The sequence below is a fragment of the Nannobrachium achirus genome (assembly GCF_963921795.1).
Source record: "Nannobrachium achirus genome assembly, chromosome: 12".
NCBI lineage: Eukaryota > Metazoa > Chordata > Actinopteri > Myctophiformes > Myctophidae > Nannobrachium > Nannobrachium achirus.
Window position 1 is genome coordinate 41,698,610 of NC_137832.1, and position 12,194 is coordinate 41,710,803.

At 41.2% G+C, this 12,194-nt stretch overlaps 1 protein-coding gene across 1 annotated transcript; it reads right to left on the reverse strand.

The window, feature by feature from the left end:
- Positions 1-652: 652 nt before the first annotated feature.
- Positions 653-7,302, reverse strand: LOC308295592 (chondroitin sulfate N-acetylgalactosaminyltransferase 1-like; the record flags this gene model as incomplete). Its single annotated transcript, XM_080738644.1, has 10 exons — positions 653-927; positions 1,105-1,186; positions 1,438-1,532; positions 2,236-2,417; positions 4,097-4,198; positions 4,594-4,810; positions 6,110-6,288; positions 6,641-6,741; positions 6,929-6,935; positions 7,040-7,302. 10 exons carry the CDS (start codon positions 7,300-7,302, stop codon positions 653-655), a joined length of 1,503 nt encoding a protein of 500 aa, XP_080594770.1.
- Positions 7,303-12,194: the final 4,892 nt, after the last annotated feature.

The window sequence follows — 12,194 nt, forward strand, 5'->3', positions numbered from 1 at the left end:
ATATATGTGCTCTAGTAGAGATTAATTAAATTGACTCGCTACAGGGGTATAGGTAGAATACTCACATTTTACTTACATATAATGAGAAAAAACTTTTTGTATTGTGCACAGCATGCAAGCACGCACTCACACACACGCGCGCGCACGCACGCACGCACGCACGCACGCACGCACGCACGCACGCACGCACGCACGCACGCACACACACACACACACACACACACACACACACACACACACACACACACACACACACACACACACACACCACTATATACTATACTAGACAAACAGATTGTTTTTCTACGTTTAGTGATTTCACATTCGTTTCAGAATAAGATTTCACTTTTTAATTATATAGCCTTAACCAAAAAACAAACAAATAACATCATTCATCACCATTATGACCACAATCACCCAGTAGGCCTGTAGCCTACAGAATCTGTGCTTGTTATAACAGGAAACCCACATACAGCAATGCCAATAGGCCTATACATTTATTGAAACAAATTAGATATTATTGTTTATTAGATATGATGATTAGATTTAATGCCAGTTCCCATGGGGGTCATTATGTAATTATACGGGGTCAGACCCCACATTATACGGGGTCAATTCCCCACTGCCACTACTATCCACCAAATTTCCAAGTTCAGTTTCTTAGCTTCTGAGAGGTCAGGTGAGCCTCAATCTCTTTTTTGAAAAACTGCTCCCCCAGGTGGCCATGTGAGGCTTCGCTCATGGCTTTGGTCTGCATACACATCTTGTACTTGTCAGGAGGCAGCTCATCCATGCAACGTTTTTCATGCCACAAGTGGAAAAGTCCACGAGATGGAGAGCGAATCACCATCAGTTTACTGTGAAGGTACTTCCTGTACAGGTGTACATCTTCCAGTCCCCAGCCTTTGATGCTCCGGTCAAAACCGCCTATCAAGATATGGAAATATAAGTTACACTTGTATAAACCAGCAATTGTAAAACTGTATCTATGGCATTAGTAAGGATGTATAAATGATCAGAGCTATAATTTCTTAGTTGGTTGCATGCCTTTTTTATATCAATGCAATTATTAATTAAACTAAACAAGCAGGGGGTTGTCATTACCTATGTTGAGGAAATCTGACCTGTACTGGCATGTCATACCAAAGCCAAAATCTCTCCAGAATCCAGTGTCCTTCTTTATCACCTGGGTATCAATAAGCCGAGACACATTAACATTTCACTTAGAGCAGTCTTTTACATTTCTCCAATGTCTGATCAATGTCCCCACTCAGTCAGTCAGTCAGTCAGTCATTCACTTTGCTCGCTCACTCGACCACTCGCCTGCCGTCTGCCCGCGCACTCACTCACTCACTCACTCACTCACTCACTCACTCACTCACTCACTCACTCACTCACTCACCCACCCACCCAATCTTGCTTGAGTCTCTGACCTACCAGTTGTTGCTGAATACTGGGAACATATGTCAGATTGGTGTAGAGAAGAGATGGATTGTACAGGCTGAACAGCACAGGGTAGTATACCTTTTTACCTGAAGCCAAAGAATCAAACAAAATTACAAAACATATTCAAGTTCAGTGGATAGTGATGAAAGCAGAAAGAAAGTAGCCTAGTTGCTGCTGTTTTCCTCTTTATGGGAGTATAGGCTACTTTAAGTACAGATTGTAATAAAGCAACAGTTACTAAATGATAAGCTTTTATTGAAATAAACATGTAATAAATGAACAAGTGAATTATATATAGGCCTTGCCAATAAACATTTGGGGATGTACTTAACTTCATACATCAAGCCACCTCACCCTACAGGGGGACTGAACATAAGTCTGACTGCGCATAAGTCAGACATCTCATTACTCTGACGTGGTTAGGTTTAGGTTTAGGGTTATTGTTAGGTTTAGGCATAGTTTTACTGAGGTTAGGGTTAAGGTTAGGTTTAGGCTTTTACTGAGGTTAGGGTTAGGGTTAAAGGTTAAGGTTAGGGTTACCGTCAGACTAATGGGACATCTACAGAGGGCTCCTGCCCTATGCGCCACCTGGCTCGGGAACCATTAGTTCCCAAGTAGTCTTAGATTAAGACTCTCATATAGTATGTAAGTATTTTAACATCTACGTATGAAATACATCAACAAGAGTCTAAATCTAAGGCTAAATTCCCACGGCCACTTACTTACTTACTAAAGCCAATGAACACATTTTGATCAAGCAGTTAATACTGGAGTGTTTATTTCTCTCACCAGCCTCTGCATGGACTCTGCAAGAAGTTAGGAAGTCAGAGGTGAAGTGGATGTCAACGTCACAGAAGAAGAGTAGGACATTCTGGCTCCGCCTCCAAGCTCGGGCACCCACTTCTAAGCCACGCCCACGAGAAAACTCCTCATTTAGCTGGATCAGTGTGAAGTTCCGGAACCGAGTTTCCCTGGGGTAAGAGGGGCAAGGTTTGCCATTGATGGCCCACGTCAACTATTTTACCGGATACTGGTCAGGTGGGCATTACTGTAGGTACATATGGGCACCTTGATGTAAAATTGTCTATTTTGTCCAAAATGTCAAGAAATAAAATATGTGAACAATGGTCTTAAGTGAAAGATACATGATGTGAATGAGTGACTCACTGCCTCAGTTTGATGGCCTCAAAAAAGTCTAGTATCTCCCTCGGTCCTTGGGGATATGCTTTTTGATCAATGGTTAAGATCTTGGACTTTCACATGGCATTTTGGAGCAATTGTAAAAATATTAGACCTTAATTGTCAAATGTTTACGCATGTAATGATCATGTATACCTTCCTTTACTTTGGACAAAACAGAACATTTTACACTAAGGTGCCCAGATGACCCTATTGCCCACCTGACTTGTTACCTTCCCTTCCCCTGAGTATGACGTAAAATCAAAATGGCTGCCATATGCATATAGTTAATGTGCAGGTGATTAAAATGCCCTTATAATGAACTTGACACAAGATCTCTCATTCTCGACATCATAGATCCTGCTATTGTTAAACATATTATTGTGATCAAACTCCTGTAGCCTCAGGCTTAACAGTAATACCATATCTGAGTAAGTGGGATAAGATCCTCAATAACAGGGCAAGAGAAGATGCTGTAAGATTAAGGTTTTCTCATCATACTCGAAGCATTAGAGCGAGGTCTATGTTGATCCCCGCGGTACAGAGGTTTCACAGGATTAGCTGATTAAGGAAGCGATAAAACACCCTCTCGCTTCCACTTTTTATCACATCCCCTCATTATCCGCAATGCAGCAAAGAAACATTGTCAATTATGAATTTCAAAAGAGATCTTGGCAAGAAGCAGAACAGCTTATATTGCAGCAATGCAGTAATTAAAGAAAAGCAGGGCATGTTGCTCAGTTATTTGGGTTAATCTGTCGCTTAATCAAATGGAACACACAATTACATATTAAGTATAAATCCATCAAAACAAATGTTAGAACTTGCCATCCACAGTCAAAACTGATAGGAATAATTCTGTCTAGAGAAGAATAGAGAAGAACTAAGATACTTTTTAGTGGATTGCATGGTGTGAATATTTCCATTCAAATTGCCTATGATTTATTGCATTGCTTAGTTTGTGTCCGGGTAGCTCTATAGCGCTCGCTTTCTGACCTCAAGATCATAGGTTCGATCCCAGGCACCGCCACCTCAGCATTTTTGGTGCGGCAAGTTGTGCGTTAAAAGTCTGTCCCTGAGTCAAGCTACTATAGCTTAAACACTTACATTAAGTCAATAAACGTTGTTGTGTGACAAATAGAAAAATAGCCGATCTACAAGCTCAGAACACATCCTCTTGGGACATGTGGTGAGCTTGTAGGTGTGCTATTTTCACAATTTTCATTAATTTATGTATCCATTCATTCACTGTAAATAATGACAAATGACCAAAATAGGCACTTTACCAACTGCTCTAGTTAAGTAGCTTCAATGTATAGCTATATACTTGTACTAAGTAACTTTTAGTGTAGCTATTTACCCATTTTAAAGGAGTTACATTTTGCCACTACTTGGGCTTAGGTAGCTACATTTTGTAAGTAGCCTGAGGCCGTCTGAGTAGAGTGGTCTAAAGTGGTCTCTTTAGTCTTACCGAGTGGTTTGGTCCAGTATGCCTTTCACCTCATCTAACTGCTCATGACCAAAGTAGACCACAGTGAGATGGATCCTACCATCTTGACGGATGCACACCTCTCTGGGACAGGAAAGGGAAGTAAGTTATGATAGGATTACTTTTAATAACATACAGCAGTGGTAGAATTAGGAAAGTAACAAAGTACATTTACTCAAGTACTGCACTCAAGTACAATTTTCAGGTACTTTTACTTGACTGGAGTTTGTCCATTTCAATACTTTATACTTCTACTCCATTACATATCAGAGGTAAATATTGTCCAATTTACTCCACAGTCTCCACTACAATTATTTGAAAACCTTAGTCAGTAGATACTTCCAATATTCAAAAATAGCCGATCAACAAGCTCAGCTATTGACAGAATAATTACGAATTTGAGTAATTTTACTTTGATACAGTATACCGATATTTTGAGGCCAACACTTATGTGTGAGAGCGTGTGTTTGTGCTGCTACCTGAAGTTGCTGATGAACTGTCTGAAGGCGTCGGCCCTCTTGGACAGAGGAACGATGATGTTGATGAGGATGCTGCGCGTGTCCACGCTCTCGCTCCTCACCTTCATCAAGGGCCCAAACGGCCTGAAGAACAGCAGCTGTGTGAAGACGTGAGGCCCGTCACCCTTAAACATCATGTCATACACTGTTCCCCTGTCCCTCTCTGTACGGCTCAGCCCTGGTCAGACAGAGAAAGACAGAGAGGGTGTTCTTTGAAGTACTAATAATAATAGTTACCTACTCCTCCCGTGAGGGAAATTCAGATATCGCAGCCCAACCCAGCTGCTTTTTTTATCAGCTTTAACCCAGTTGAACTCAACCCAGTGATGCCCACAAGGAGCGCAAGGGGGAAGGGGAGCAGTGATAGCTGGAGCGGGGAATCGTACCTGTGACCTCTGGGGCCTCCGGAGTCCTAGGTGTGGACACTAACCACTCAGCCACCACTGCATGTCTGTGATTTGCCTGTAACCTTTTCTGGATCTCGAAAGCATTCCTGGCCCACACATCTGAACACTTAAGCACGGCAGCCGTGTTCAATAAATCAATTGTGTTCCTGCTTGGATCAATGGAACAAACGCTTTGAGTTCCTATTAATCTGTTTCTACAATGAAAACACTTTTTGTACACTTTTTTGGAAAATATTCTTCCTCCTAGTATAACCATAAAACCTGATCATCATCTTTCAACATTCTTTAAAATTGTAATCTTTTGACAGTTATTTGGAGGCCCGCTTGCAACATCCACATGGCCCATCAGTCGGCCTTGGCCCACAGTGTGGGAATAGCTTCAGTTGGAGCAGCCCTGACTGAGAACCAGAAGCCAGACCCTTAATGCGTCATTTCCACAGGGCAAGATAAAGATAAAGATAAAGATAAGAAATATGGACCCTTATAGATCTTCGACTCTTGAGAGTGTAAAATTTGTGTAATCAGTGTAAAAGTGTAAGAGTGTAAAATGTAGAAGAATTGTTATTTTGATCAATGTGTACCTGTTATCTCTCGTAGTCGTAACACATCAATACAGCATGGAATTGTGGACAAAGTCCTATCCAACAATAACAACGTTTTGGGTCTTGAATCTCATCAAATGATGGTCTGTGGCTCAAATGCTGTATAAATAATGGACCCTGGTCTCTGTACCCTGGCCTGTTCCCCTGTGGGAGACCAGGGTTACATTCCAATTTAGCTGAGTGAAGTTAGCGATAAAAAAGCGAAATGTAAATGACATTCACTTTCATCAGAAAGAGAGGAGAGGAGATAAGAAGGTAAGCTGCATTAGGAATGCTCAAACCTAACAAGTCTGTTACTTCTAAACCAATAAGCAAACACCTTGGGAAAGAGCCTAGGCTGCGTTTTTAGCAATTCCACAGAGACAGCAGTAAACCTCCCATAATCCCTTATGTAACAGTCATGAATCACAATTGAGAAACAAAAATGACATTCAACTTATTTTCAACCGTAATGTTTCATGGTCTCACCTTCTATGAAATCAGATGGGGAGTATGTGCGCTTCCGCCCAGTTGAGTCACTGTGTTGCTGGGGTCCATTGAGGACGTGCAGAGCTGTCTCCAGAGTACTTATCAGCTCATCCCTGCGGTCTTTCCTCACAGGCCTCTCCTCAGGGTGCCTGGTCAGCCCTGTCTCCAACTGGTACACCCTGAACGGGAAAAGGATGAACACTTTTTCTATGATCTCACTGTGGGTCAGTGGTTATACAGAGATGGTCACAAGAGATACAAGTCCACATATAGTTCTTAACAGCCATTTTTGTCCCTTTGTCCCTTTCAATACGACAACGACCAACTAGAATCTAGACAACCGACGTCCCTCCCGGTATGTGACTGGTGGAGACCCTTGCGCTTCTGTTTGGGGTTAAACTAAAGCATACGACAGCATCTGTGTCAAGTTATACTGAAGAGGTAAAGAGAAATGGCATGATGCAATCAAACAACAGCGGATGTAATATTTTAAACTTTCACACAGAGCTAGTTAAAGGCAATCCTACTCACCTACGCAGAGTGAAGGTTTCATAAGGAATTACAGCATACTCGCTGGTCAACTTCGCTCCAGAATTAACTTCAGCCTGGCTCAGCTGGGACCGGAAGAATTCCTATAAAACAAGACAGTATTATATCTGTATTTTTATGAATGTATATTTACCACGTACCCTGCCTTTATGCACACACACACACACACACACACGATCCGGCACACGCACACACATACACAGGTATGCTCCCGGATTCAGACTGGGAACCCTTCGGGAACCCTTCGTGCTCTAATGGCGGATTCTCTACCCCTGAGCTATGCCGCCCGGTGATAACATTGCACTGCAACCACTGGATCATAATCTGATATGTACCTTATATAGGTAGCTATAGTTAAACTATAAGGCCTGTTATACCTACCTTGAGGTCAGAGTGTAAAGGGGCTTTGTGATCTGCTTCATCAGACTGTTGATATAATGCTTGTGAGAGTCCTCTCTCTCCTGTAACAAAGCCAGGTATCCTTCCTTGCTGCTGGCCCCTCCTGACCAAAGCGGAGAGGCATGGTTGCGATGAGCAGCTGGCTTACAGGCCAGGAGGTAGAACAGGGTCAAACAGCAGCAGACGAGCAGCACGATCACCCCGACGCGGCCTGTCAGAGCCCGCAGCCACCTCCGAAGTATCATGTCTAACGAGTTACTAAGGAGTAGGGAGTTTGAAGAGTTCATAGCCCTGTACTCAGGACATATCATACCCCATTACCACCTGTCTTGTGGGGATGCGCTAGAAAGATAAAAAAACATCCATTTTGGGTCCCAGCCCATACTGTAGTTGAAGAAATATCTCTTCAGAGGAGACATGGTCTGGTTATCTCTGTGTAAACTAATGCCGTTCTCAGTAGGTCACATTGTCAACTTCATCCACAAGTGTCTTGTCTTTGTCCTTCATTTGGAATCCATGTTTTGGATCCCAGGAACAATGAAATCACCTAGAATGACAAACAAGTAAAATATAATCACATTAACAAAGTAGGCAAGACAAAATGCTGTTGATCAACAGACTGTTGTGAACACATACCGGTAGGTGTTACCTGCAATAAAGGCCTTTATAGTGAGATGTCCCATCATCATCAGAATCATTCAAACGGAAAACTGCCATTTCGCCCTGACATGGGCTCCCTACTCCCTAGTAAGAATGAAACAAAAGAGACCACTGGTAACTCACCTCAAGCAGTGTAGAGAAGATGTAGTGGTGGAGGGATCCGGTGGGTTCTGGTTAGAGAAGATATCTGACCTCACATTCTGAGTGCCACGATGCTGGAGAGGGAAATGACAGAAACAAGTCTTTCTCTGTGTGTCTTTCCACCGTGTGTGTGTGTGTGTGTGTGTGTGTGTGTGTGTGTGTGTGTGTGTGTGTGTGTGCGTGCGCGTGCGTGTGCGTGTGTGTGTGTGTTCGTTCGTGTGCATGAGAGTACGCATGCATATGTGTGTTGCCATCGTCAAAGTTTACTCACAGCACAGTTGGCTCTTTATTGCACAGGTATACTGATCTCATGAAAGACCCGCTTATGTTTTCCAACTCCACCCATGCTGTGTGTGTGTGTGTGTGTGTGTGTGTGTGTGTGTGTGTGTGTGTGTGTGTGTGTGTGTGTGTGCGTGCGTGCGTGCGTGCGTGCGTGCGTGCGCGTGCGTGTGCGCGCGCGCGCGTGTGTGTGCGTGTGTGTGTGTGTGTGTGCTGTGCACCATTCTCTCCCTCAGACATTTTGTATTAAAACTCTATAACTGTTAGCAGGCTACTTAATAAAATATTCATGCTCTTTTGGAATCTTATAGCTTATACTGAACTGCTTACGCAGCAGCCATGATCTAAAGAGCCTTTACAGTCATGATTGTGATCTCGCCTGGCACTTGGAGCCGAATATAAGAGCCAGCCTCCTGTCTGTTTGAAATGCTTGCAAAGCTTTCATTTTGGTGCACATGCAGGTGAATACCTGACAAGCTGTTCAAGCTCAAGAGCTCATCAGAGCCCTCTACTCATACAGCTTTAAATGCATACCTTCAAACCTTGCATGCAGGAATTCAAAGGAAAAAAACATCATCTGTGTCACACATTTTACACTCATTGAACAGAACTCTTACTGAAGATGCAAAGAATTATGATGAAACCTCGACTCACCTGCTGCTTTCGATATGACAGCGAATGAATGAAGTGTTCTTCAATCGTCTGATGTTCATCCCAGTCTCTGACTGTGTCTATTTATGTCATTCTGTTACGCACAGAGCATGTTAACAAGTGCATGGTCTCAAAATAAAAATGTTAGTGCATTGTCAGAAATGAAATGCATTGATCCAGAGGACAGTGACAGATATATCTCTCTCTTCACCTTCTCTCTCTCTCTCTCTCTCTCCCTCCCTCCCTCCCTCCCTGCTAGAATCCTTATGGTAGGAACGGCCTTCAAGAGTGAACAGAACTGGGTTCTACTGAGCTCTGTGTACCCACTCTGTGTATCTCATCCTCTCTTCTCAGTCTCCACCCTTTTGTTCACCTCCCTCTCACCATTCCTCTCTAGCTTAACTTTCTATGAGAGCGAGTGTTTGTTCGCTCCCATCAAGATTAGACCTTGCAATTAGAAGTCAATGCAATGCGGAATGAACCTGAGACTCTATATACTCTGCTGCTTGTAATCATTGATGTTAAGTAACAATTACTGAAGTACTGTACTTAAGCACAATTTTGAGGGATATTTACTTATACTGGAGTATTTCCAATTTTCTGCTCATTAATTTCTACTCAACTACATCTCAGAGGCAAATATGGTACTTTTTATACTCCACTACACGTATTTGAAAACTTTGGTTACTAGTTACTTGTAGATTTTGATTATTATTACAAAACATACATTAACCAGTTCAGACCTATTAAAAATGTGGCCATTTGAAAATCTTGCTTTGGCTAGATCTGCTATAAAAAGATGTTTTATACATCTTAGACATATATTGTAACTTGTGAAACAGGACATTCTGCATAATAATGACTTTTATACTTGGTACTTTAAGTGTGTTTTGATCCCAATACCTTTGAACCTTTACTCAATAAAATTTTGATTACCGGACTTTTACTTGTAACAGTGTTTTTACATTTCCGTATTGATACTTTTACTTAATATAAAAGGATACTTCACTTTCAAATAAAATAAACACTTACACACACTTTTTTTCACCACTGCTTGTAATCTATTCTAGAGGCTGGTTGGATTCCTCCAATACAAGGGATCTATCTCACACATTTCATGGGGAAGCGTACTTGTTTCCTTTTATTGGTCCTCCATCCTGCATGAGCTCAATGAATCTACAGACACTATTAATAGTATCCAGGATGAAGAAATGATCACATGGTAGATGGAGAAGTGAGGAAATTTGGCCATTCACAGTGGTTACTGCAATCGTCATGTGGCTTAGACTCTAAGCCAATATGAGGATAGGTTGATTTAACTGTTGGCATTATCTCATTGACTGCCATGTTAGTATAGTTAGTATGTCAATATCATATATATATATATATATATATATATATATATATATATATATAGTCGCATTATCAACATCAACAACTAAATTGACAACGCATTACCTATTTGTCATATTTTGCCATAAGGTCATGGGTGGGGGCCCCCCACCCTTGCATCAGTGGAGAATGTGTAGGAAATGACTTAATTCTACCAGCTGATGGCGCCAGATGCATCACTAACAGACACACACACACACACACAGTACAAAGAGCAAACAGACAACTGGATTTTATTTTAGTTTGAAGTCAAAGATATTTACATCCTTTAAATTACAAAATGTGGAATGTGGTCAGAATGTGAAAAAAACAAAACAAAAAAAACGTTTCCCTTGTTCATGTCCTGCAAAAACAACGTGTCTTTCTTTTCTTGGCACATAGTCTCATGTGAAGTCAGCAGACTCACCTTTAATTCTGACTTTTAATTATAGTGCAGGTGCCTATCTGCTGGATCCTGTGCTTGGTACGCTTGTGCTCAATGTTGGCAGTGCTTATCTAAAACATTGCTGTAAACCCACAATCAAGGAATGTAAAACAGAATCACCAGCATCAAACGCAACAGATTTCGGAAAAAAAAAAAGTGGTATTTAGTTAGTTTCCCAGATGAAATCACACAACAACATTAAAGTGCTATGCTACCATTTGCCTTTCTCTGACACTAAAAGTAGAATGTTTAGAAGATTTACCATAATTGAAAACAGTAGACCTGGTATGGTGCCTTTGATAACAGCCACGCCTTGGTCTAAAACATTTTTGGACAATAGTAGCATGGCAGCTGGTTTTTAAATCGCTTGTGAATTCAGAGTGCAATACATACAATTCAGTCAAGTCAACACATTTCAACCAAAAACAAAACTGTTGGGTCCACAAATGATACATTCTTGGTAGCTATGCAACAACAACAATAAACCCAAATAATGTATATTAAAATAAATCTAAATAACATCACATCTCAGAGACAAAATCAACTGGAACATGTATAATCCAATTGAGGTGGGCACCAGTATGGCATGGATTTCCCCATTGCAATATCAGTTGGACTTCCCAATACATAATCAATAATTTGTGATTTGTGAGAAATGTAGCAGCACTATTCCAGTTAACATTTATATTCCGCTGAAGGTTTTGTGAAGCCATGTGATGTTATCTATGGGTTTTTCCATTTCCTCCAAAGAAACTGTCCGATGTTTTGGCCACTACTGTATGACTCTGTCTTTACAGCCAAGTAATGATACTAGGGATGGGACGATATGAACATTTCATATCACGATTATTGTGACCAAAGAAATCGTGATTTACGATATTATCACGATAATCAAAATCCATTAAACTGGGGCGGAACTTTTGCCAAAAAAAAAAAATAGCCGATCTACAAGTTGTTGTGAGCTTGAGATTTTTTGGCAAGACATTTGATAGAGAGTGAAAAAAAGACGGTATCAGGTACGTATATTATGTTTTACCAATTATAGTCGGTTTAAGTGGTACCACATATGCAGCTCGGCCAATTAAAGGTGAATTGATCCCAGTGCATGACGGAGGACGATATCACGATATATTAAATCTCCACGATACGATTATCATGAGTGTTTTTTATCACGATAAAATCGCTAATCGTCCCATCCCTAAATTATACTACACTTTAGACAACCAGTTGTGTCCCAGTTATGTATTATAATAAATGGCTCTATCACTCTTCTGGACAAAATGGAATGGACTCATTTTGGTCCATTCCATTTGGACTATTTTTTGTGCAGTGAGCACATACAATCCATCAAATTGTCAGCAGTCTAATTAGAATTTCTTCTTTTCTCTGAGAGTAGCCTCCCTGTGATGCTATCTGTTCTAGGCAAGTTCACAGAGTGGACAGCATCGATCGGCATCAAACCTTAACTGTTACAATGTGTAACAGAAGGAGGTAACCAATTTATTGTGTTATCCATTTTACACAGCTTTGTTGAATGCCCAATTCTGATTGCTCAATCACAGCATTCTGTGGTCTGTTATTTCCTGACAG